This window comes from Haemaphysalis longicornis, unplaced genomic scaffold (assembly GCF_048455015.1).
Source record: "Haemaphysalis longicornis isolate Haplotype H1 unplaced genomic scaffold, Haemaphysalis longicornis Haplotype H1 scaffold_43, whole genome shotgun sequence".
In the NCBI taxonomy this organism is placed as follows: Eukaryota; Metazoa; Arthropoda; class Arachnida; order Ixodida; family Ixodidae; genus Haemaphysalis; species Haemaphysalis longicornis.
In genome coordinates, this window is record NW_027526371.1 from 774,420 (window position 1) to 801,792 (window position 27,373).

Genomic DNA, 27,373 nt, shown 5'->3' on the forward strand with positions numbered 1-27,373 from the left:
CACCGCTCCTCGCGCCGTGACGTCACACTCCCACGTGACCGCGCGCTGGCGCCTTTGCTTCTGCTCCCCCTCTCCTCGCGCCGTGACGTCACATGCTCTGCAGCTGGCGCGCCTCTCCCCCCGTTAGGTTTGCACTCACCCTCGGCGCGCGCCTCTCCCCTCGCCTGACAGCTCCCCCACGCCGGTACTGCGCCTCTCAAGGCGATGGCAGAATTACTACGCCGTGTACTCTCGGCGCAAGAAATGCATTCGCACTTCCTCACGATTCCCTTCGGGGAGGTGGGGGCAATTTTCGTCTGCATTCGGTGTTTCCTTGCTTCGCTTGGTTGCGCTGCCGGCAAGGACACGAAACCACAGTAGCGAATGCTTCAGTGCTGCGCACTAAACATTAATGATTCTTGCTTAGGAATGCACCCTTAAGAATGCTTACTTGTGGAGTTTACAAAGTATTGAAATAAAGAAAGCTGTGCATTCTTCTGTGTTGATCACCATGGGGACCGAAAAATGTTTTGCCTCTGCGTCGCTTTTTTCCGTTACTATGACCCATCCTCCATCACATCTATCCCACATTATATCCCCACCCAAACTACCCGACATGTGGCGCTCGAGATACCACACCACACGTCAATCGGGAATGCCACTGTTTACCCCCGCTCCGTTTACCCAACTCTCCCACTACCTGGCTGGAGGTGACCGGGACCTCCTCGCCCGACCTAAAGCTCCTGACCGCCACTAGGGTTCAGGATTACCTGGCGCGCTTCCCTCACCTGAGGGACACTCACTAGAAGTGAGCCTCGCCAAAAATAAGGTTATTCTCTCTCTCTCTTTCTCTCTCTCTTTACGGCCGAGCGGTATTCCGATCACCCTGGCTGATTCTACAAATGCACTATTTGCGTAACTATGGTTCCATACGTTTGTCATTAACATTCGCACTATCAACGTGGAGGCCTCCAGTTTTCCGATGGTGTCCTTGGATTCCATTCATCATGATCCCGTTTCCTTTTAGTCGTTTTCTTCTTCTCGCCGGTTTTCTTCTATTCCTTGAAAATATCGGCGTGCACTGACGAAGGGAGATTGTTATATCTTCTTCTTCGCCCTTGTGAGCTATTCATGGCTAGTTAGTATGATAAAATTATTCTGGTAGGCCGCACTACGAGTACCTAACACAAAGCCAGAAGGCAACAAGTGTGTTAGCTAAAACCAAGGCACGGCAATGGTGCAGAGAAGGCATATCGTATTTTCTTTGTTTAGGACCCGGATTGGAATCCCAAGCCACCGTTATTTGTTTTTCGTTGTTTTTAACCTGTTTCTGCATGACGCATTCTGGGAAAATCTTTTGGTTACGCCAAGCAGGGATGGTGCTATTTTTCTTAATGCGGCAGATAGTGCTTTTGCAGTAAAGGAAATGAATAATTGTTCCCTGGAAAACACACTAAAGTTCTTTGGATGAGAAACCCGGCTAAAAATGCATTCAAAACATTTTTTTTTTACTTTCCTCACCTTATATTAGGAGAGATGCTACTGAAATACTAAAAATACATATAAGTGTGAGCGACATATAACAGATGCGATAAAAGAATCCAATGGCGAGAAATTTACGGGAGCGGGCGGTGTTACCTATTGGGCTGCTGGACGACCGGCGGCCCGAAGAAAGACGGCTGTGGCAGTGCCAGAAAGACAATAACCGTATACAGCTAAACATAGATTTAACGAACGTCTATGTAACGAATTTATGGATTTAACGAATTTTTCTAATCCCCCATTGCCAGCTCCATAGAAACCAATGTGTTGGCGACCTGTATGTAACGAACACGCCGGCACGGTTAACCTTGGTGTAACGAATTTGCTACGCTGACGATTCATTGTTTTTTGCACTTTTCATGAAAAATCGGCTAGAGAAGTGCACAATTTAGTGAACCTCGCCCGCACCACAAACTACCGTGCGTTTCCAGTGTCAGTACGGTACCGGTTTAGTGCTAGGCCTGCCTTGTTGGCGTGTAGTCGCTAGTCACCAATTCTATCTTTCTATCTTGGCTGTCGGTTCGTCGTTGATACATTATGCTGCCAGAAAATGAAAAGTTTTGTCTTTTCAAGACAAGCTCCTAATTTTAAATGTCTCCTTTGGCCAGAAAGAAGAACGTCGCTGCCCTGTACAGCATCCCACTAAGGACCCTGCACGGTCCACTGATCAGGTCAGGGGCCAAGCGCCCGGGCGGCGCTTGAGAACCCGCCACTCGGTCTGGTGGCTCAGCACTGTGGACTCTACGCTGCAGCCGTCGCCAATTCGTCACGGCGCCCAAGGGAGACGGATTTTCTGACCGACCGAATACCACAGGGATAATCCCCCATTGAAAACGCAGACGGCGCTGCCGGATTCCGAGAAGCGTCGGGGAGGTGTGATAACCGACGTCGGGACGAGCGCCGCGCGAGCCACCATTGTTAACGCGTCCCGGTCACTACGACGCACAGTCGCGCCTTTCGCCCTCACCCCTCGGGGTCGTACGCACCTGCTGGCCCGTGAGCGGTCCGTTGACCCAAAGATGGCGGCGACTCATTGAATATTCCGTAGCGCGCTGTGACAGCTGTCTACGCGAATTTGGGCACTCCATTACGCGTGTACGAACGCTACAGGGGCGTTCCCGAGAGAGTGTGATCTCGAGGTGTTATAAGGCCGAACTGGTCCGTTGGAAATAGTTCTCGTCTGAGCGCCGAGCTGGGCAGTGCACGGCGGGACAAGGAGTCTCGACCGTTAAAGCTAGGTTGGGATTTCTGAGCCCCCTAGGCTAGAGGTTAAGATCGCGTCGGAGGTTTAGGGTACAGCTTTTACTATGGCTTTTACTACGTGAATATACAAGTCAACACGTGGATTTGCAAAAACTTTTTAATTACTCGGTAGTTTTTCTGATCCGTAACTTATAGAATTTTATTAAATACTATACAAATCTTCCCTACCACCTCAACACCCTTCAAAAAGGGTGTTCATAATTTCAAAACCCTTTTTCCCAGAAGGGTGTGAAGCTACAAATTAGGGTGTTCGAAACTAAGAAAAAGGGCGTAAAGAAAAAAAGGGTGTAAGAAAAGACCGCCAACGAAGAAAAAAGGTGGAGAGACCTCCAATTTTGGAGGCATTTTGTACCTGTTTACACGGGTGGACTGAACATTCTCTACAAGCGGGCGGGGGGGGGGGGGGGTTGTACCTCACGATGTTTACAGCTATATGAATTGGCATAATTTATTACCAGTGAAGCTCTTTAAGCTTCAGGAGGTTGTTTCGGTGGCGTTAGCAAAAAATACAAAGAAAAAGAACTGGGGCACCTGTAAAGGGTGCACCACCGCAGATAGGGTATTATAACAGTGAAGTCGGCTTTCGAGCTTGTTAGAGTGTGAGCTCAAGGGGCGTATGCGTATGCGCACCTCTTACTGTACCATTTCAAAGGTACAAGTCTTTTTTGGATTCTAAAAGGTAAAAAAATTCGCGCAGCTTGCAATAGTGGTGCAAGGCTGGAGAAACAGCAACGCTGGGGGCCGACCTACCTTGTTTCCCTCTTGGATCTCCTGGAAATGTAGCGGGGGGGGGGGGGGGGGAGGGGGGCACACTGGAACAGCCTTGTGAAATCCGGTTAAATTTGGCCTCATCCCTGAGTGGTCATCCTGGCTGAGCAAGGACATTGTAAAGCTTAGCAAACATAACAAAATATAGCAAAGAAACTAGGTCGACCCCCAGCTCCGTTGTTCTTTTATTGCAACTGAACACCTATTTCACACCGTTTCAACAACCTACAGAAAGCCAAGCGTGTTGCAGTTGGTAAACATCCTTTTCGCGACACGACTAGTCTTCTTAATTTTGAAGGTTCAAATTGGTGTTTCACGTGCCAAAGCTAAACTTGGGGCATGTGGTGCACCGAATAAGAAAACGAGCGATCATTGCATAAGAGCAATTATTTTTTTTTTTGCGTTTGGAAATTTCTTGCGAGTAGAGGAGTATATGAGGGGATGTCTTCTTCTTTACAGTGCTATTAGCATCCGAACATGGCCTTATTCAATGAACAGCTGAACACCTTTTCCACACCCTTTCAACACCCTAAGAAAAACCAAGGGTGTTGAAGTTGATCAACACCCTTTTTTTCAAACAAAAAGGGCGTAGAGCTAGGAAAAGGGTGTTGAGACTCAAGAAAAAGGGTGTAAAGGCCTCCCAACACCCTTTTTCCACCTATGCCACACCCTTTTTGGCTAAAAGGGTGTATAAAAGTTTAGTGTGTTGTTTAATGCCTCACTCCCAGTGTTACCGTTATTGCCGACGATCAGTCTGTATGCAGTGTATTTGATTGGCACATTGCAATAAATGCTGCCATTGATGTTTTGCCTTTGTCGCCTCCTGCCTCTGTGTGCCTCCGCAAACAACGGACCCGTCCGCATTCGGCGTTGGCAAGGCATGTTTGGTGAGCGCGGATTGCTGCGGGGTGGGAAATGACTAGTGTGTGAAATGTAGAATCCCAAAGGTCAAACCTGGCTTACGTATTTAAAGGAATGTCTGCTGTAGATGTTCCAAATGCTGTTGCCAAGAGCGTGAAAAAACAACAATGGCATCAACGTGGGACAGAGTGCACGACTCAGTGCCTGTGAGTACTTATTTACGTACAATGGAAAATGCGACCGGTGTGTTCTTAACACCAAAAGTGAGCACAGGTGGGCGATTTGTGCCTCTCGGAGTCGTGAAAATAGCGACCTCACTAGCATTTTTCCTGAATGGGGCTTGCTTGAAGCCGCGTTTGATATCTAACGCTGAAAATTTCTGTGCCTCGGAAATGTTTTTTGTCAAAGTTTCTGTTTTTAATAATCAATGCATAGTCGGGGTTCTGCCAGGACTCCCCACGATAAACATCAGCGATGCGTAATCGCTCTCTCCTGCCACGATTAGACCTAGCGTAAGCATATTTTAAATGGAATCGTTCAACAGCTTTTCATGACGGCCTGAATATATGTGCATCCTTGTTCGGAAGGGTTGGTGTGATGTAAACTCAATGTCGCGTATCACAGTCCCTACATAGTAGGGATTGAACGAATTGCTGAAGTTGCCTACAATCATTTTCAACTCCTGTCTGTGTTTGGCTGTAAAGCGGCTTGTCTGGCGTCTGATTAAAGTATCTCTTCTGTTTACTAGGGAAAGGGAAGTGTCGGCACCTGGGGGCTGGAACACTTGTTTAATCTGGTTTGTGTAGGACGGGCTCGACGTCTCCATGCGTTCGATAAACGGCTTCATTACATTGCAGTAGTAGATTGTCACATCGCTGCGTTTACCGGGCGTCATTACGGCGTATATAGCGTCGGAGATCTTGTGTTTAAGAGTAACCGGCCGATCTCATGCTACTTCTAGTGTATGTGCTTTCAACGACTCCATAACACGCACTTTGTGGCTTTCCTTGAATGTTTCTGTGCGTGTATATCTGTCGTCGTACCCCTTCGCACGTTGCAGCTCTTACCCAATATTGGTCTTTGCCAATTCCTGCGATTCACATAGGCGCTTCAAAACTGTCACCACGCACTCCACAACGTAACCGTTTTGTCTGGGAATCGGTCCTCCAACTTTTTTAACAAGGTAAGCGGGGACTGAAGCACTCGACCGTAAATAAGTTCCGCCAGCGTCAATCCACTCGCTACGAGAGTAAAGGAGGGCAGAGCGAAGAGTTTTGCGGGAAGAGCGGATTTCCACTCGGCGCCCTTCTCGAAGCAGAGCACGCGTAAAATGCGCTTCATGACTGAGTGAGGTTTCTCGACTGAATAACTTTGCCTTAGATAGAGCAATCCGTGATGAATGGATATGCCACATTTCTGCTATACATCGTGTTAAGCTCGTTTATGAAAACAGAGCCCTGGCCCCATTAAATTTACCTGAAAAATCCAGTTCTGCTGATTACGTCGAGTAACGTGTTTGCAACTGGTGTGCAGCTCAATTCCCGTAGCCCCTCTGTTTCCGTGAACTTTGTCGCAGTGCAAATAAGTGTTAGCGTGTTGCCCGCCGCTGTAAGTGGTAAAGGACCTACAATGTCGCCTACTTAGGTCAGCTTCCAATTTTTTAATAACCTGTACATGTTAACTTCAGGAGGCTCTGCAATATCCGCATGTCCGACACAGCGGACAAATTTGTAAGCTCCATTCAAACACCGTGTTTCCACAACTCGCAGACTGTCCACTGACGTGGTGCGCCAGAAACAGGGACCCGTACCACTGTCATGAGATGTTCAACAGATAAAAGCTATTGAGGCCGCTTCTTGCTAACTGGGCTGGCGACGTTAATAACTCTCTGGAGAAAATACTGAAGCTTTCGCGAAAGCCTCTCTCACGAAGGGTTTCCGCTTGTAAAGCTGATTGCCCGTGAGGTTTAGGTGCAGAGGACTTACATATTTTCTGACAAACACAATAAATCCCCTTTTGAATGTTGTTTTATATTTAGCTTGTGACGTACCAGTGATTAAATGCAGTTTAATTTACCTTCCAACTGTATATTACGGTGCGCAACTAGTCTAAATCAAAGAACGACTGCCATACTTTTCCACCATTCCAACTGCATCCTCTACTCATTGCCGTCTGTGTGTTGGTTCCCATTTAAATATCGTTCTTGTTGCAATAAATGAGTTCATAGTTGCGTTCGCTCTCTTCACTTCATTCGTATGTCTTCTATATTTTGTGTACCCTGTAGCCTAAAGCGTAGTAGAACAATATTTCCAAAGCAAATGAACCAATGTACCCTAAAGGTAGTAAAATTATTAAAGTTTTTTTTTTTGAAAACGCAGTTAAAGCAAAGTGTGAAGACATCCAGTCCCATCTGTAAAACGCGCATTGAGAAATGGGCGTGTACCACACAGCATGAAACATTTATGTGTTTTTTTACATGCGCGCGAGATATAAGATGGTGCGTATTAAACAGAAATGCGGTTGCTCAGATTAGCTTCCCACGCCAAATATTATTCCTGAAAGCCTTGGGAAAGTCTTTACAATAGAGAGTTTTAGCATAGCGGCTCCCGTACGCTACGCAAAGGTTAGCGGGTAGCGGGAGCGGACTGCGCATGCGCGCGCGGGGAGTGCGAGGAGGTTGCCCCTCAGCGGAGGGAAAGAGCGGGTATGGCGAAGGCAGGCCGCGCGGAACTAATCCACCCCACCGTGACGAATTTGCTCTCCCCAGTCGCGCCCCGCTACCCGCCGCATTAGCGTTAGCGGACGGAGCACGCTATGCTAAAACTCTCTAATGAATCCGCAAATTGCGCTCGACGTTAGCATGCGCGACATGATAACGTCGGATGCGGCGCGCTAAATGAAAAAACAAATGCAGTGTTGTGCCTAATTCGAAAATGCTAGTTAGTCCGTGACGCCTATACTGTGAGTTTCGGCCTCACGTATCCCCGCATATTGTTATAAATTACGAAGACGCTGAGTTCGGCTGTCGGTGTACTCATGAACTACTCACACCGCATTGAAACCGTGACCGCAGCCGGCAGCCGCCGCTCTTCTTTCACCGATGATTAGCGCCACGACTGACGCTACGGCGGAAAGGGAGACAGCGCCGTCACCGGCGGAGAGGCGCGTTCGGCCAACGCCGCCTGTATAAACATTGCCTAATGCGTGAGCGAAAAATGGCCAAGCAGCCCCTCTCCCTTTACTCTTTCCTACCATTTCGCGCTCCGTAGCTCTTCTGCGTGCTTTCATGTCCGCCAGCCCGCGCCGATTCTCGGAAAGTATGCAAAGTAGTGGCCGATTTGTCTAGCGTTCACCAGGCGGCGCTCCTACGCCTTCTTGTTTATCACCATGCATGTTGGTCTTGTTCTGTCGCTGATAAATCCACATTTGCGCCACGGCGGACGAAAAACTACTTTTTGCTGCCACGGGCTGATGCCGGCTTGACGCGTTTACCTACTTGGATCCCGGTGCACGAAATTTTTTGAGCTGCGCATTGCCACTCTGTCCCCTCCGCATTTTGTCCTTGTTTTATCCACGCTGTTCGCACTCCACATCGGTACGCACTTATAAAATTGAGCACTGTACTGTAGAAGCACCCGGACAGCGTGGCTGGTCCTTCAGCTGCTTATCCTTTTGTCTGAAATTTACAAACACGTGATATTTCTTTGGAAACTATTGGTATAGAAGTGAGCGCTTGAACAAAAAATGTCCTCGCAATTTTTTATTCACTAAATCCTCCAGGCAGAAAAATATCATGAAATAATGGCTGTACCATCCGAAAATATCGCTTTTCTGTTTGCTGTTTGTCCACCCGAAAATTAATATGTTCTTCAGTTCCGCGTCCATAAGTCATCTTTTGAAAATGCGGCACAAATGCTGCGAGCGATACGTTGAACGTGATCCCAAATGCGCCCCAGAACTATAGCGCCTCGTCGCGGCTAAGATGTGAGCGAAACGGCTTTCGCAACCCAACAGGCAAGCCGACAGACACACGTCGCACAAGCGGGTGTGGCGTTTGCGACTCGCGAGCAGTGACGTAAACCGGAACGTCCGCGAGCGCACGCCACATAGCGGATGAGTGGCGGACCTAAGCGTCCCTACCGTTCTCATTGGAAAGCGGGCAACGCGTTTGGCAATGGCAGGCCGGACCTAGTTTCCATCGAGCGGCCGCGCTATGCTACTTTCTTCACCTAAGCAGCCGGAAACTCCGGAGTAGGCAGAACTCAGCCGTTTATAGTAGGGCACCCGGAATGGTTTTGTTATTTTCTGGCCTTTCTTGCTTCACCTATATTTTTGCAGCATTGTTTAAACGCCTGCTTCGTTCGAATCCTACCTTCCAATGCCACATATGAGGCCCTTTAAAAGTTGTTTATGTTTGTATACATGTTAGTTCACAGCCGTCTGAAAAAAAAAATGGAGATGGTATTTTGGCGAATGGTAAACCTTCTACTTACTTCTTTTGTGCACCAGCTTCTTGAGTAGTCCACTTTTTGATCCCCATCGATCCCTACAACAAAGGCTGTTTTGAAGAGAGCAGTAAGCACACTTGTATTGGGCAATATACTATTATATATACGATGTAAATTGAGAAGCAGAATGGCTAAGTATTAGGTGTGCACATTGTTTGACGCTAACGATATCTTTACAACATTGGGTGACCATTTTGTTGTTGTTCTTACACTGACAGCTTCGATAACCACACATTTATTCCATGTGAAAATGCTATACATAATATAACGAAGAACTTTGAAAAAGTTCTTGAAAACCCCAACTTTGAAAAAGAAATCAACGCCACAACCGTATTTAAATTTGTAATGATATTTAAATTTGTAATGAAAGGACCGGCATAGCACTCTAGACAATCAAAATACTAAGCCGGAACTGGCGTACTCACTCGTGAGTACATTCATTTGTACTCATTTCTACTCAAATTCACGAGCGAGTATCATGATAAGTGAGTACACACCCATATTAAACAGTTTAATTAGTAAGAGTTTAAGCTGTATGTTTTTGACAGTGCGCTCGCTGCCAGCGGTCCGCTCAGCTCGACCGGAGCGTGAGCAGCCGAAACACGTTTAGCTAAGCGATAACCGTATCTCCCTCGGCGGGAAATCATTCGCGTCACTGGTCGTACCCTGTGCGTGTGCAAACCAAGGCATCATCCGAAAGGAAAAATAAGAACTGATATTTCAGTCACGGAAAATTCCGCGTTTATTGCCTGCCTCACCATTTTTATATAATACAGTTGCTGATAAGATATGAAGGCCTCGCATATTTTTCTTGATGTGCCCCGAGTTAAAATGCTTCTTTCAATTTTTTGATTAGGTCCTTCCGAGTAATGTTAAGCTGCTTGACCCTATTAGACCGAAAATTCAGAAGGGGGAAGGAGTCGCCTATTTTAATGACGCACATGTAAATTTACACGGACATGTATCACGTGTAGCCACGGCAGTGCTAGGGCAGTGGCGAATGCGCGCGCGCCGCCGCTCTACCCCGCCTGTGCTGTAGGTCAACCGGCGAGGGTTGGTCCGCGGCGCCACAAACTAGCGGTGGTGACAGGTGGGAACTATAGCCGAAGCGAGGCCGTATGAAAGTGGGCGCCCGCCGCTCCTCCAGCCCGGCCGAGGGTTTACCCGGCGGCTTCCCGCGCTGGCTACACGGTGGCGCCACAGGCGCGCTGCGCCTAGCTGCGCCGAGATCGCCGATGCATTCGATTGGTACGCTGCCTCTCGCGCTCTGATTGCGAGCCGCATTGGCATCTGGCGACTCCGAGCCAGAGGACCGGAGCGGCCAACCGAATATGCCATGAGAGACCCCGCCTTTAGAATATCTGGCTGTAATTAAGCTTTTCTGGAACGTTGAGCACGAGAGCCGTACAGAAATAACATTCCACTCCCCCGGCACTGGAGCTCAAAAACCGAAATTGCATTATTTAAATTTGGTAGCCTGAAAGTAAGAACGGTAATACAAACATCAAAAACAGAATTAATAGGATTTAATTCGCACGTGGCCATGTCTCAATAACAGAAAAATTGGGCCCATCTCCCCGCGAGGGGGACTCGAGTGAATGCGTCGCATAGGGGGTGGGTGTATTGCGTTAACGTTTAGTGTTTGGGGAGTTGGTGGTAGTGAATGCGTTTTATCAGCAGCTTCTTGACGTAGTTTGAATGAGTCAAAGATATAAGGCGCGTTCGTAGCCTCCCATTCTGTGTCGGCTTTGTGGCGCAGTGGGTAGAGCACCATGTACATTGCGTTCCGCCCCCAGGGTCGAGGGATCGAAGCCAGGCGCCGGATAGTATTTTTTTTATATAGTGTAGGGGGAGGGCTGCGGACTACGACTACGGACGTCAACGCGGGTGACATCGTGAGTTACTGAAATGCTCTGCATTTAAAAAGTGAGTGCGATGACGAGTGAGTACAGGGGTAAGTCCAGTACTCGTGAGTACAGTACTCTTGAGTACATTACACATGAGTATGAGTACTCATGAGGACAGTATTCATAAATAGGAGTACTCATGAGTATGTATACTCATGAGTATACGTTATTCATGAATACTACTCATGAGTACTACTCGTGAGTATACACTACTCATGAGTACATAGTCTTCATGAGTACAAGACTCATGAATACGGTATTTTCGAGTGCTTCCATTCGTGAGTACATGCACCCGTGAGTACAGTAGCGCAAAAACGTTATATCAGGAACTCGAGCCTGGACGCGCGTGTACGAGTCGCAAACATTTAGCGCTGCCGCTGTGTTGCTTTACTCTCAAGTATGGTAAAATCAGACAACAAAAAACTCCCACCTCCCCTCGCGGGAACCCCTGTGTAGATGCGACGCATAGGCGGAGCGGCGAAGGGACCGCGTTTTATAGCGCGCATAACGTTGAGGGGACTGCGTAAGCCGGTCCCATTCGATGACGACGTTGGCGTACTTGTAAAGTGGCGTGGACTCTAGGTGTTTGAGCCAAGCGTGGATGTTGCTTCGCCGGAGAACGGCACACCGGTTATATGCGCAGTGCGCCCGAAGGAGAGGAAACCGCGGAAGAGAGAGTACTGCACATGCGCCGGCCCCAGCACGTCTGCCGCGGCTATGACGCAACGTGCCGCGGCTATGATGCAACACAATCCACTTTAATCCAATCCAATCCAAATCCAATCCAATCAAATCCAATCCAAGCCAAGCCAAGCCAAGCCAAGCCAAACCAAGCCAAGCCAAGCCCAGCCCAGCCCAGCCAAGCCAAGCCAAGCCAAGCCAAGCCAAGCCAAGCCAATTCAATCCAATCCAAGCCAAGCCAATCCAATCGAATCAAATTCAATGCCCCTCGCGAGAGAGTGTTCGCTATCGGAGAGGAGAGGGCGTGAGCGGCGGAGAGCGCAGCTGGCGCGGCGAGGAGAATGGGGGAGGGGTGGACAACGCCGACGACGACGACGACGACTACGACGCCGGAGAGACAAGGCGAATGAATCAGATGCTCTGCATCTAAAAACTGCGCCTCCCTCCTTTCCATGTCCCTGTTTGGCGCTGTTCGGCGCTCGCTCGCTAAAGGGTCGAGGTGAAAAAGGAAAAACAAGGGGTAAGGTCCCGGCGGGCAGTGCAGCCGCAGTGGCTCTGTTTCTATGGCACGTGCTGTTTGGCGCAGTTATTTTTCTTTACAAATACGCGGCCTTGGAACGCGTAGCTGCTTCGTTACGCTTGCTCTGTTCAAGTTTCTTTAGGGGAGGGGGTGGGGACTTCTAACAATGCATGCAATACGCGTACTGAAGTCGCTCTTTTCCGGTCTTCAGCAGTTTCCGTAGACGCATGTCACCCTGTGTAGTCGTTTCGTGAACCGAACCGCTCATTTCAACCGTCGCAGTTAATTTACGTGACTCACGTCAAATCGCCTGCATGGTCTGTGTCATCGAAATTGTCCGCTCCATGCCGCTGGGCGCATTCAAGCGATAATTTGGCTGATGTACGTGCGCCCATATGGTTTTATTAGGCTTCCGTTTTGAAACTTTTTGCTCAGGTTCGGTAGGACTGTAGTCTCGTGCAGTTCATTTACAGGTGAGCATATAGCCCCACCATTCAGGCACGGCGGTGTAATTTGCCCCTGCATAGGAAATAAAATATCCGCCTACACCGAAGCACGTTTGTGGGTTGTTGATGGGACATGATAATGCCTAGTTGAACGCGTGCGACGCCTTGTTTGACGTCGCATATTCTGTCGAAGAGCTCTGTCATCTTGCCGCTGGAGGAGCGTTTTGCTTTCGAATGGCTTTGCTTTCGGATGGCAACCCGATGTACCACTTCTCGTTTATGCCACCGTGTAATGAGGAAGTTGACGACGATGGTGAATTTCGGTGGTTGTTCTTCCCCTACCTTCATCTGCTATTTAATGGCGGGGCGACCACTCCTCGCTAGCAACTACTGCCGATTTCAAGGTCGCGCTGTGGAAGGCCACATGAAGTGGCCGTTTGTAATGATGAACGCCAACGCCAGACGTTGAGTTTTCACCTTAAGCTCGCGTCTTGCAACGTCTCGTAAACCATGTTGCTTGCCCATAATGACCCCGCCGCAGTTTTTGATTGATAGCTGTCAGCTTCGTCAGCGCTGGTCGAGACAAGAGCTGCACATTTACACTGTGCAACCAATGCACCAACAGAGCAATAAAGCGACGTCAGTGCAAGCTATCACGTTTCTGAAAAACGCGTCTGCAAACGTTGTTTTCGAGTTCACAAAGCACGGGTGAGCAGTTGGACAGTGCTGTAACGGCTGCCAAGCACCGGCAGCAAGTGGGTGCACTGCCCTCGACTGCGAGCGGTACCCGCTCCACGCCCCCCCCCCCGCCCCTCAAACACACACACACAGAATGTGGGACGGGGCCATCACAGCTCAGTCACCACTGTTGCGACGTTACCGTGCTCAGTCCGCTATCGACGCGGAGCAGAGCAGAGCGACGAAGTAATCGAGCCGACGGTGATTTGAAGCTGTATTTATATACAATATATACAAAGGTAGCACGAGTGTTACATGGCTCGGACAAAGGCGATAGCACTTCTCAACTCAGTGCCTCCGATGAGATGCCACCGCCCCACCGCTGCTTCCGGGCTGGTGTTACACCCCCCGAGGTTCCGTTGCAGCCGCGTGCAGTTCGAATGCCTTCAGTAGGGGCACCGGTACACCGCACCGGTACGCCGCCACTGGCCGCAGTTTGAATCCGGCGAATGGAGGTGAAGCGATTGCGTCAGCCGAGCCGCCATGACAGAGAAAGGGAAGGCGACTCAGCGGAGCCGTCTCCAGGCGCTACTCGCTGCGTGTCGGCCAGGGGTCGGTTTTCCCAGGCATGACTTCGTCCAGCCGTCACTATGAGAAAGGGAGAGCCGACTCGGCGGCGCCTTTCCCACCACGTTGCGGCACGTCAGCCGCGGCCGGTTTGACCTAGGCGCGAATCAACTCCGCCGTCAGCACGTCGCCGGCTGCAGTGAATTTGTGTAGGGCGGGCTGGCGCAACACACACGGGTTTACAAAACTGAATGGTTAAAGTGGGTTTTGTCCAGGTTAAAGTGGGTGGCTTTTGCCCGGGCTCTTAACGGAAATAAACATAACGACGCGTAGCGCCCCTGCCCTGTTCCTTTCTCGTGGCGGGACCTCCCTCTTGGGCTTCTCGCGCACTACCCGGTTTTTGTTTTTGTGTTTATCTCTTATTTTGCGGGCTGGCGGTGGCGGCGCGAGGTGCGGCTGCGCGATGTTCGCAGCATGCGGAACAGTAGCGGCAGCGTGTCTTTGTAGCTAATTTTAAAGGAGATAGTCTTTTTTGGCTACTCGAGCGCGACAATATTGGGCAGTCCGCCTCTCTGTCTCTCTGTCTGTCTGTCTGTCTGTCTGTCTGTCTGTCTGTCTGTCTGTCTGTCTGTTTTTCTGTCTGTCTGTTTTTCTGTCTGTCTGTTTTTCTGTCTGTCTGTCTGTCTGTCTGTCTGTCTGTCTGTCTGTCTGACATAAAGATAATTATTATTGCAACTTATATCCCGCCCCGCTGTATACATGGGAGGTGCCTGCGCCGTACGTTTTTGATGATTGTAGGGTTTAACGCGCCGACGCAACGAAGGCGACGAGGCGCGCCGTAGTGGAGGGCTCCGGATTACTTTCGACCACCTGGAGATCTTTATCATGCGTCGAAATCTCGAACACACGGGTGTTTTCACTTTTAGCCTCCCAGAAAAGCGGCCGCCGCGGTCGGGAATCAAACCGCGACCTCGTGCTCAGCAGCGCAACGCCTTAGCCACTGAGCCACCGCGGCGGGTCCCCCGTATGTTTTTCTTGCAGTATTTGCAGCGATAGGTCACATTGCAAAAATCTTTGCGCATGCTGATGTAATCATAGTGGTCCTTCAAACTATCTGGCATACTAAAACCTTGCGCTATCACTAGGTCGTCCGCTGAGTGCGTGTTGCAGGAAGCCATAGCTGGGCTTACAAACAATCGTCAGAGCAACAACTTTTCACTGACCTCCACGGTCCGTATCTCCTACTGTGCATACCTCGAATTTTGGGCCTTTTATATAAACCGTGGTGACTGTTCTTTTCTTGTTTTTGTTACAACTCCTCCTCCGGAAATTGGTTCCGTATACTCCTCTCGCGCAAAAGAACAACACCATATAGAACACAAGACCACGTTAATCGACAATGATCACTTATCGATTTTCGGCTTCAACAATGCCATTGAAAGGCAGTGGTCATGTTCTACATGGTGTCAGAGGAGTAATTTTGAAATCGCAAAAAGAGTGCTCACCAATCAGCCACTCGGAAGGACTACTTGCCTAGCAGGTGTTGCGAAGAGCTACCGAGGATGACGCAACAGTGCATGATGCAACATTGCGTCAGCTGTACCACTTCGCATGATGCAACGTTCCGTTAACCGTAACTGAGGCTATTGGTTAGATGTAGTCGATACGGCTCGACGGAACATTGGGTCCTTCTATATTTATTCTCTACAACGAGCATCCAGGCTTGGTTTGACCTCGCAAGACTGACGAAAACTTATTCTCACTAAGAAATGAATTTTGTACACGATAATAAAATCAAATGCAAACAATGACAATCACAGTAAAAAACACATGCTGACGAAAGTTGAGCGACACGATGTGCATCCAGAGTGCTAAAATGTTTGGCAGCTTTGGTTCTCTGTTCAAGGCTACCTTTGCCTCATTGGTGGAGTTTATTTGCACTGCAACAAACGGTAACGATGATATTTGTAACAATGATATTAAAGGGGCACTGACACAAAATTTTGAAGGCGAGATAACTTCGAAGATAGATTGGTGGGAACACATATACATCATCTGCAAAATATCAACGGCGAATACAGCCTAGAACATATTTAAAATCAATTTTAAAGTGTGCGAAACGCCACCGAGCAGCCAGCAGAGGACCACGCACAATCGACATCCCGAGGATATTGTGTAAATAAACAACATCCAAACACGTCACGAGTTTGTGTTTCCCGCTTCCGCACTGCCGGCGTTTTTCGCCGGCTCGCCCGGCTCGCCGCTCCAATCGGAGGGCCGGAGGGCGGAGCTTCTGCTCTCGAGAACGAACGGCCCGATCGTTGGCGGCGGAGGCGCCGTGATTTCGTCAGCTAATCGGGCAGCTGGCCGCGACCTAAGTTCTACAGCGATTCCAGGCACTCTGTTTCTATTACTGGTTATTTACATTGGATGCGAAAACGCGCCGGAGGCACGAAAAGCCCACTGAGGTAGCCGCACGGTCGCTGTGCAGGCGGCGGCCACGGCCGCGAAGTGGCCCAGACCGGCGCAGGTAGCTCGAGTGATAGCTTGTTACCGCTGCACGAAATTGTCCCCAAGTCCCGACCATGGTGGCTTACATGAGAAAGGAGTTAATGATGCGATGGCGGGTTGCATTAAAAATTGTCATCTGCACCGCTTACGGGAACGGCACTCAAATATCCGCCGCAGTGCTAAGCCGAACACATCTGTAGGCGGACCTGTAGGCAGACTGGCCGGCTGCTCCCAGCGCGCGTCTTGCCACCCACCATCTCGAGCGTCGCGCGTCGTTCTTTAGCCGCGGTAGCATTTGCACTCGCAGCGCCTGCTTCACATCCACGGTCACTTTTTAATTAAGCGCCGCACGAGATCAGTACGTGGGGGCATTCGCAGAAACTGCCGTCGATGCGGATTCGACAGTGCTACGGCGGCTCTGCTCTGTGACATCCCTCCGACGGTCACGTGCTCAGCTTTGTTCACACAAAATCCATCGTTTCGCGGCACTCGCTGAAACTGAAACTGCGACTGTCCGCATTGAAAATGCCTATAATTAAACAACCATTGCACGCTGAAGCAAATGAGGTTTCTACACGTTATAAGTAGGTCCCTAACTACTTATCGCAACAAAAAAACAAGATGCAAAATTTTTGTGTCAGTGCCCCTTTAACAATGATAACGATGATATCTGTGTAACGATGATATTTACTACCTTGCCTAATTGACCAAATTGTAGAAACGTTTTGAATACGATCAAATCTTAGTGGAGATTATGCACAATGAAATACAGGTGAGTATAGATTCACTAGAAGTGAGTACTGTCAGTAAGCTCCGATGATTCGCAGAATTTCAACGCACCGAGAAACTAAAATGGACAAGAAAAGCTGCAGCCAGAAGACACGCCGAAAACCGCAATTTACGGCCACGGAAGCACCGGCAAGCCCCGATTCAAATGACAGCACGACGCGCCCCCTACTCCGGTGCTTTATTTCTGACAACACGAGTAGACGCCAGACGCAACGCGAGTGGTTACGTTCCGTTTCGCTCTCTCCCGTGTACGCGCCTTCGCGTAGTGCGTCGCCCTACGACAGTGCACCGTGTAAGACGTTTACTTCCCGTTCTCCTTTGTCCTGATGTATATGTAACCTCAGTATTTCTAATTAGTTAAACGTTTAAAAAACTTTCCTGTTTAGCATTTCATTCGAGCCACGACCTAGCAAACATCGTGCAGTGGAAGGATCATGATGTCAGGCCACAGGAGGACGAACGGACGAACAGACCAACGACGCGGACGAACCGCACCAGGACAAGAGTGCGATACGCAGACGTGGGGCACCGACGAACCCCACGTCAACGGTGGTCGACCCACTGCTGACTTCAACGGAACGCTAGGTCCTATGTTCAACGAAGAAACAGCAGTTTGTGAGCGCACTAGGATTACGAGGGCTCCATTGCTCTGGCCGTAAGGACGGCATCGTCTCGCGTCTTCTAGTGGACAACGAGCAACGTCGCCCGCTCTCGAAACGAACGAGTGCGCCAACGATACTTCAGGCTGCTTACGACGACAAACGGCAGAGGTACTTGCAAGCGGCGCTGTTTCTGAGGAAGATGCTGCGTGAAGAACGAGAAAGTTTTCTGAGACAACTGGCGAGAGGTAGCCACAATTTCGCCACAGTGCCTGAACTGCACGAGATTTGGACACAGGCAGCATGCACGACGGCACGCACATGAACGAGACGACGCATGCAAAACTGTGATTGCCTGCTCACCAGACCTCTCCCAGGTAATCGCTACGATTACGAAAACGAAAGCGCTCAATGCATTTCTGGCGAGATCACGAACACAAGCTGCTCTCACACAGGACAATCGAGGAGCTACATCGCCCGCACGCAGGTCATTCCAGCAACGAGAAACGAGGCGCGCAACGTACGCAGCTCGCACGAGCCACAAAGCACCACGTGCCTGGCACCCGCTCTTCCGGCCCAGACGCACACGAACGAAACGGTGAAAGCGCGGAACGCAACGGGGCCAGTACGCACATCTTCCGCACGTGCTGTCCTGCCCCGGTCCGCGCAACCAACGACATCGCATTCTGATTGGTGGATAGGCGACGATGAGCGAGACGGAAGGTGCTCGGAACGCTGCATACGTGGCGAATGACCGCACACCAGTGTTAGGGGAGTTTCCCAGAAAAAAACGAGACGCAGAGCGCATGAAACGCACCCGAGGTGACGAACGACACCCAATGTGGACCGGTGGAGCTGACCACGGCGAACGAAATCCAAACGCACGGAACGCGCCCCATCCAGCACACACGTTCTCCGCTTCCGGTGCTGCTACCCGGACTTGGCCAGCGAATGTCACAACCGCAGAAATCAACCTCGCTACAAGCAACAAATAACCCAGCGCGCGCGGTTCAACCCTACCGGAACGTATGAGCTCTCCGGCACCCACTGCTCGAACCCGAGTCCAGCGAACGAACGACATTAAACTCGTGCAGGTAGGTCCGTCAACGAGCAACGACACGGCCAGCGCTTGCGGCACGTCCGAGCCGGAACGTACAAGATCACCGGCGCCCGCAGCTCCGATCGCGGCTCACTCGACAAACCCCATTTCGTACACAGAGGAGGAGGAGGAGGAGGAGGGGGAGGACAAACCTTTTATTGGGCCCCTTAGGGGGCCGTGGTAACCACCGTACCGGTGACCGCAGCAGCCCTCGCCATGACCACCCGTTGGGTAGACAGGTCGGAGCTGCCCAGCGCCTCAGCCCAGTGGCCATCGTCTGGTAAGGGGGGAATTGGGTTGTGGGGACAATTGCAAAGGAGATGGTCCAGGGTTTGTACTGCTCCGCAGGCCGGGCAGTTGGGGTAGAGGTAGACGGAAGGAAAATGCGGTGCAGGTGGTAGCGACAGGGGAGGGTATGGGTTTGCACCAGTCGCCATAGCCGTTCTTCCCTGTTGGATAAATCCGGGTGCGCGGGAGGGAGCTGGTGACGTGAGAGGCGGAAATGTGCCGTAATATCTTGGAAGGTTAAGAGACTGTCCCGAGCTGATAGGGCTCCGTGAAAGGGTTCGAGACCAGGGCCTGCTCGGACGGTGAGCTCTCGAGCGGCCCTATGTGCCGCCTCATTTCCCCTCTCGCCCGTATGGGCCGGAGTCAAGATCAGCTCTATGGGTACGGTAGGGTTTTTTTTAGGAAAATTCCGAGCGCCAAGGGCGAGATCATGACTCTACGGTAATTTCGAATGGCCGTTTTCAAATCCGAGATGATAGTGGTAGGGGGGGTGGGGGCTATGTGTAAGGGCTAGGACTATTGCCGCCTCTTCCGCCTGAGCGGGTCGGATGGCGCGGACTGTTAGGGATTTAAGAGGAGGAGTGTTGGGATGGCTGGTTAGTGTGACAGCATATGCGTCCTGCCGTCGATAGCAAGCTGCGTCCACGTAAACCGTAGTGGGGTGGGCGGGGTATTTCTCTGTGAGCGCTTGTGCCCGTTGTTCCCTGCGCTGCTCGTTGAAAACAGGGTGCATATTGCGCGGTAAAGGGCGGATACTGAGGGAGCCGTGAATGTCGGGTGGTACCGGGAGCCTGTCGTCACAGCGAATCGGGGCTTTAAGGTTAAGAGTAGCAAGGAGAGTGCGACCGGTGGGCGTGGATGAGAGCCTATTGAGCTGACCGATAAGGTGGGCTTCAATGAGTTCCTCCGCCGTATTGTAAATGCCGAGTTTCTCGAGTCTGGCAGTGGTAGTGCTCTGAGGGATTTGTAGCGCCGTTTTGTAGATCTTCCGAATGAGGCAGTTGACTTTAGAGAGTTCTGTACGCGAGGGCAAGAGATACGGGAGGGAGTAAGTTAGACGGCTGAGCACAAATGCCTGTATCAGTCGGATACGTTCCGTTTCTTTGAGCCCCTTGTTGCGGGCAGCAATCCTGCGGATGAGGGTGATCGTCTGATTCACCTGAGAAGTCAGCTCTGCTGTACTTAGTGTTTGCGCGATTGCGCTGTATATAGAGCCCAAGTATTTTCAGGGCTGCCACTTGGGCACCATCCCTACCATCAATCCGGACCTCAATGGTGGGTGTCTGGGGTAGTTTGCCGGATGGTTTGGCGGGGAGAAATAAAAGCTCAGATTTTTCCGGTGAGCATCCAAGCCCGACTTCACGAGCGGCGGTGGTAACTAAGTCAGCTCCCTGTTGGAGAGCCTCCTCGATGTCAGCGTCGCTGCCTCCGGTGGTCCACAGCGTAATATCGTCGGCGTATATGCTGTGGCGTAAGCGAGGGATCGTGGTGAGCTTACTGGGAAGGTGGATTAGGGCAACGGTAAAGAGGAGCGGGGATAACACTGCGCCTTGAGGCGTGCCAATGGTTGGAAGATGGATAGTGCCGGATTGTAGGTCGCCGAGCTGAATAACAGCCGTGCGGTTCGGAAGGAAGTTACGGATATAGTTGGACGTGCGGCTACCCGCAGCCAAAGTGGCAACGTTACGCAAAATAGACTGGTGGGATATCCGATCAAAAGCTTTCTGAAGATCAAGTGCCAAAATGGCTGAATTATCTACCTTTTAAGGGGCAGTGATAATTTCGTGTTTTAATAGCAGGAGTACATCTTGAGTCTACAGCCCTCCCCGGAAGCCGAACATGGTGTGCAGAATTGCCCAGTCTGAGTCATGTGGTTCACAAGTCTTGCATGAACGACATGCTCTAGAACTTTGCCCACACAAGATGTAAGGGATATTGGTCGCAGGTACTCAAGCGCGAGGGGGTTGCCTGGTTTCGGGAGGAGTAACTTTAGCGTGTTTCCATTTGTTGTAGTAAGCGGTTAGAATGTGGATTGAGCGATCGTCAAGGTTACGAAGCAGCTGATTAGGGACGCCACCCATCCCGGGTGCCGATCTTGGACGGATTTTGAGTAAGGCTGGACGAACCTCGGCCACGGTAATTGCCCGATCCATGACGGCATTGGCGGCTCCACGATAGTCGGGAAGAGCCTCACAGGCGCCTTTGGCGAAGTAGAGTTCGTTATTTCTAGTCATGAGTTGGCGTTAGAGCCGGGCGACTGTTGGATTATTTTGGTGAGTCGGTTTTTGCTAGCCTGCTTAGACTGAGTGGGATCAAGCATATGCCGTAGTATGGCCCATGTGCGGCGCATGCTGAGGTTTCCCCGCATGTCATCGCAAAATTGGCCCCACTGCGTTCGAGCCAGTTCAGTGGCGTACCAGTCGATCATGCTACTTAGGTGAGCAAGTTTAATTCGAAGGCGCCGGTTGTGTTTCTGCCGTCTCCATCGTTTTTGAATGGTGGAATAAGCCTCCCACAGATGTTGCAAATGGGAGTCGACGGTTTCGGTTGGAATGTCGGGGTCAAGAGGCTGGTCGTGTTGTATCTTGAAATGCACTAGACGATTAATCTATTCTGGCACGGGAACATCATCTAAGAGGACGCAACCGCGAGCAAGCGGACTCAGGACAAACGGAACGCTTTCGAGCCTGCTTTGTACGGCAGATATACACATTTTCGCATTATGGAAACAACGGGCAAAAGAGGAGAGCTTGAGCGACGACACCGACACGGCAAGAACGCCAACGAATGCGCCCGATCCAGACGGCGGCATTGAACACCCTACCGATGAAGTGACGCTTACGACGCCAAGTAATGTGGGCCGAACTGACGAGACGAACTACGCCTGCTTCACGACCACAACGGTTTCACTTTCGAAGCAACCATGGCGAAAGCGAGCACGGAGCCGCAACGATTTTGACCGATCCGACACGCCAACCTTCGACAACACCAAGTCACCGCACGCTAAATGAAAAGCCAACCGACTGTCGCACCATACGCAACGCACCCCTTAATCGAAGCAACATCCAAAACGCTCCAAAATATGCCATCCTGCACACCGCAGCACACCAGCGGACAAAACGGCCGCCTGCGCTCCCACATGCATCAAGCACGCAAGGAGCTACAGGAACACGGTCGCCGACGGGAGCGACGCGACTAACGCAACGCCGTAAACGCTGTCAAGTTCACGTACGACGAGGTGAATACCCCGACACACACATTAAAAAACAAGCCGATTTGATATTTACCGAACCTCATCGAGACAAACGCCCTGTAACGAAGTTTATAGGGATATGTGGAACAACAAAAAACAAACGCCAGTTTCGAGCAACTGCGAATAAGCGGACAGTGATCTGTATGCGAACGGACGTCAATCTACGCGGACAATTAATTGTTCCGGGGGGTATTGAGTATTAAGTTGAGTATTCGTGAGTAATACACATTGAGTACTCATGAGTACAGATTGAGTACTCATGAGGACAGAGTGAGTACTCTTGAGTAAGTACTCATGAGTACATATTGAGTACTCATGATTACAGGTTGAGTACTCATGAGAACAGACTGAGTACTTATGATTACAGGTTGAGTACTAATGAGTACAGATTCAGTACGAATACTCGTGAGGACAAATGAGTTCGAGTACAAGTGAGTACGATTTCAAATGAGTATGTGATGAGTGAGTATGAGTGGTTTTGAGATTAGACGTGTTTTTTGAGTCTGAGTTTGACTGAGTACAGCGTTAATGAAAAAAATTGTGATTGAGTTTGAGTGATTTTTTTCTGTTTTGCTGACCTACGCTGGCCACTGGGGAGTCTCTTTGGAGGCCGCTGCAGCGCTGAAGGGCCTTTCGATGAGCCAGCTCGAGGGTTTTCCATTGGGCGTCCCTGAGGTTCACCAGGAGGAGTGCGTATAGAACACGCGAGACAGCGCAGGCTCTGTAGATCCGGAGCTCCCACTGGTGCGAGCACCCCCTACACTGTGCCATGAGCAGGTTGATACCCCTAACGGCGCGGGTCATTTGGTCTAGTTGTTCCCCAACGGCGGACATCCATGAGAGGGTTTCGTCGATGGCCAGGCCGAGTTAGAAGACTTTGCGTCGCCAGGAGTATATACAAGCTGGATATGGCGTATATCCCGCTGTTGAAGAACTCGAATACGGGGAAAGAGAGAAAAATCTTTTGAGCTATATTTCAAGTTATTTCATAGGCATGGAGCAGTAAGTTCTGGCTTAGGTACTGTGCCAACCTCTAATCTAAGTACTGGGGGCGCTATTCCAGAAGACCATGTGTCTCCCTACGGTCGAGTTTCCAGCTGCATGGTGAAGAAAGTATTGATAGTGGAGCAGCCGATACACCTAGAGGGAAACCGGCGCAATGGCGCTAAGAACGCTTGGCATACTCAGCGCTCCCTATTTGGGCCGCTAACGTTGAAACAGTACGGCTTGTTACAACACACGCATGTAGCGCTACATGCTATCGAGATGCAGTATACACTACCTCGTCCAAACCAGATAACCCCACTTGCATTTGCGGAGCGAAACCGCCTCTGGTCTTGTCCTGAAACTCGGCACCCTTTCCTGAACCATATAGACCCTGGACTCAAAATGAGGCTACCAGAGCGGATTCCACGTAAGCTTAAAACTCTTTACCACCGGTTGCGTCTCAACGCAGCGCTCACGAACTCTTACCGCCAGCCATCGCCTCGGTTTAACTGCAAGTACCTATTGCGATCATTGTGCATTGCCTGAAACAGTAGAGCACGTCCTTCTAGAGTGTCCGGCATACATCCAAGAAAGAAATCACTTGGCAGAAAAGAGTGAGTGCCTCAACAACGCATCTATATCTTTGGAAGATCTCCTTGGACCCTGACCCTCTCCATCGTCCCAGAGAAAAGTGTTGGTAGCCTTATTGGATAAGTTACATGAAGTCGGCGCCGTATAGACAATTTAGAACTTTACCTGTGAGATCGTGTGGACGTTTACATCACAACGCCAAGCTTCGTATTAACTTTTTATTTTAACCTCTTTGATTTCTCCCTTTCTCCTGCCCTACTTCTCTTAGGGCCTTTACTCCCTTCTCCCGATCCCTCAGAGTAGCATGTAGGCGGGAACATGCCGACAAACCTCTCTGTTTGCATGTAATAAAGAGCTCTCTCTCTCTCTCTCTCTCTCTCTCTCTCTCTCTCTCTCTCTCTCTCTCTCTCTCTCTCTCTCTCTCGCTCTCTCTCGCTCTCTCCGATTGATTGATTGATTTTAGGGTTTAACGCGCGTACGCAGCGCAGGCGATGAGGCGCGCCGTAGTGGAGGGCTCCGGGTTAATTTTGACCACTTGGGGATCTTTAACGTGCGCCGAAGCTTCGCACACACGGGCGTTTTCGCTTTTCGCCTCCATCAGCAAAGCAGCCGCCCCGGCCGGGAATCGAATCCGTGACCTCGTGCTCAGCAGCGCCATGCCTTAGCCACTGAGTCACCGCGGCGGGTATGTATTCCCAGTGTTCCTTTTTAAACTCCAGCCTTGGTATAGGCGACGCGTGGAACGGGCCTAACCATTTTTGTGGGTGTTCTGTTATTCAAGTAAATTGTTATTGGTACGTGACCAAAGAGTTACCCAACTTCAGGTTTATCCAAGAATGAATCAAGAAAAAAAAGAGTTCACTGAATAGAAGGAAACGCGCCCAGCTCTCGGCTGTCAAGTATGGCTTTGTTTACACTGGGTGTGTGGACAAGACGGGCGCTTATCAGGAACAGTCGCAATTATTAGATCCGAGAGTGTGTTCGAGAATTGACAAGTTTGTTTTAGATGTTGAAGTCGTGTTATCGGTAATTCACTATGTTGTCACGGTGTATGAAGATGGCTTCCGTAGGAAATCTTGTCGTCTTGGACGCTCATAACGGCTCGGACTAGAGTGAACTCTAGTTCGGACGGGAAATCCCAGTGACTGTGGCAGCATTGGCGCACGGTGGACTGGGCACTTTGTTTTTGTTAGTTACTAAGTCCTTGTTGCTGCTAACGTGCATCAAATGAAGACTTCCTGGCTACGACGCTGCCCCATTGACAAGGTCGACACCATGGTTGGGTGGTTCTTGGGTTACTGTGCCACTCCCACTAATAGGCTGGTGGTATTTCATTGAGACTAGAACTCGGAAGAAACTCGTCGACGGTTTCTTTTGACCGTGTTGAACTCGCGACGTCCGTGGTGGCCGCTTCTGCGGCATGGTATGTTTCAAGGTCGTTGTATCACGCATATTCCTATCCCGATGGATGTTTTTATTTAACGGAAGAGGAATTTTGACCTTGTGTTCTTTTCTCAAAAAGTGCTGTGCTTTAGCTGTGGAGTCATCTCGCGACCGTCCGCCGTTTGCGGCGACTTCGAGGCGGCTTTTGCTCCATGACCGCCAAGGAAGAAGGGTTGTGTGCGCTGCTGTTTTACTCGACGGGCGGCTCCTTCGGAAGAATTGGTAGCAACTGCACCATGAACCGTCACCAGTGGAGAGTCAGGTGGTGTGTGCGCAAAATGATCTCTGCAAACGTGTTTTGCTGACCTCGCCTTCTTTAGGTGGTTCACCGGACGTGGCCTCTGCAGCTCCTACCGCGCGTCTATTCATGTGAAGCAGGAGTGTCCCCTTCAGCTATCGTCCGTTCCCAAACCTGTTTCGAACGGGGCATTGCACGACTGTGCGTTTCATTTAACGTCACCACGGTACAGTTTTGTTTGAGGGGCTGCGTGACGCACCTTTCTTGTGAAATCGTTAATGGCAGGATACCTTTTATATATGTATATAGTCAACGGCGTGTATCTATTATCAGAGGAGATCTTTACACATTCCCTCATGTATTGTCCAGCGTCTTATTCAGCTGGCAGGAAGCAGAGCATGCATCGAGAGTGAACGGGAGTGTTGAAACCTAAAGTAACAACCTCTCGCTAGAGTGAGCGTAAGCGGGAGCGTGAAGGGGGCAAAGGAAGAATGAGGAGTGAGACGATGGGCTTCAATAAAAACGACTGTAGAGAGCTTTATCCAACAATAGGGGTGAAAAAAGAAAGAGAAAGACAGAGATAATAAACGTTTAATAGAGCAAATGGTGGTCTTGGGGCCCTCACTCGGTGGGGTGGGTTCGCCTCAGTCCAGGTGCCCTTGGGGCTTGGCTGCAGCCCTGGCATGGGTGACCAGAAAGATCTGGTCAGCGTGAACGGGGCAGGTCAGCAACCCTCCCACTGCTCGGGGGAAGGGTTGTGATTAGGGGTAAGCAATGGGTGTTTTAACAGGTCCACACCATGTGGGAGGTAGTATTATGAGAGGGGCACAATTTACAGTTAAGGTGGTTAGGGTTGTTGGAATAGAGTAGAAGATGGTGCGTTGTAATGGGAGTTCGATTGTGACCGATGCCAGATGATTGCCTCCTCCCTGTTATTCGAGGGTGGGATTGAGGCAAGGTAAGGCGAAGGTCGCGATAATGTTGGAGGATGTTAAGGTAGCGCAATGGAACTGCGGGAGTTGGAGGAGGCTTGGCCGGGGGCATGTACCCGGACAAAATCTCCGGTTTGGAAGGGCGCGGGCAGCAGCATGAGCTGCCAAGTTTTCGGCGAGGGACGACTAGCCAGGGGTCGAGAGGGTGTTGAGCTCGATTAGGGGAATGATTTACTTCAGTATACTTAAGGCGGGGAGTGAAATACGTCCCCGTTGGATGTTGCGGCAGGCTTTCTCGAAGCTGTGATTATTTTAAGGTATTCGGATTCAGTGATAGTGGCGATGGCTATGCCAATTTCTCCCGCCGTGATGGTTGTTTTCCCGAGCATCAGCCTGGCATGCGGAGTAGAGGGCGACGTTGGTATAGCCAGTATCGGGAAGGAAGTGGAATTGGGTTCTCCGATGTTTAACCCGGGCGAGTCTTCTAGCTTAGTTGTATTCTGGGTGGATATTCGGATGTATTTCGGATATACATAGTAATGTGGGACCGAATTGAAGACAGAATGCGTTGGAGGACTTGGAAGCAGCTGGGGTCGCGTAACCGAGGGCCTGAAGGACAGGTCAGTCGGTAGTGGCTCTAAGGAGGAGCCTGGTGGGTCAGCTCTTGCGTTGAGCTTCCAGGGGCTCTTGAACGGTGTGGCGAATTTCCAGTTGAAGGAAACGACAGCATTAGGTTTGAGCGGAAACGCCGAGTCTTATTTTGGTAGCGTGTCTACTTTTTATGTCGACTTTATGCCATTATTTAGGTTTGAGGGTGATATGTGGGAAATATGTGATGCGACTAATTAAAGCTGCTTGAATTGTACGTACTGGTGCCTTGACGTTGGTTTGTGGAGCGGTTGATGAGATTGGTGAGTTGGGTG

The 27,373-nt window shown here is 50.3% G+C and overlaps 1 protein-coding gene across 1 annotated transcript in view; it reads right to left on the bottom strand.

Moving 5' to 3' along the window:
• Nucleotides 1-27,373, bottom strand: part of LOC144137649 (uncharacterized) — a 146,703-nt gene that overhangs the window by 95,841 nt on the left and 23,489 nt on the right. The window contains exon 3 of the mRNA XM_077669588.1: nucleotides 8,907-8,971. Coding sequence (XP_077525714.1) covers nucleotides 8,907-8,971 — 65 coding nt within the window. The remainder of the gene's footprint in view (nucleotides 1-8,906; nucleotides 8,972-27,373) is intronic.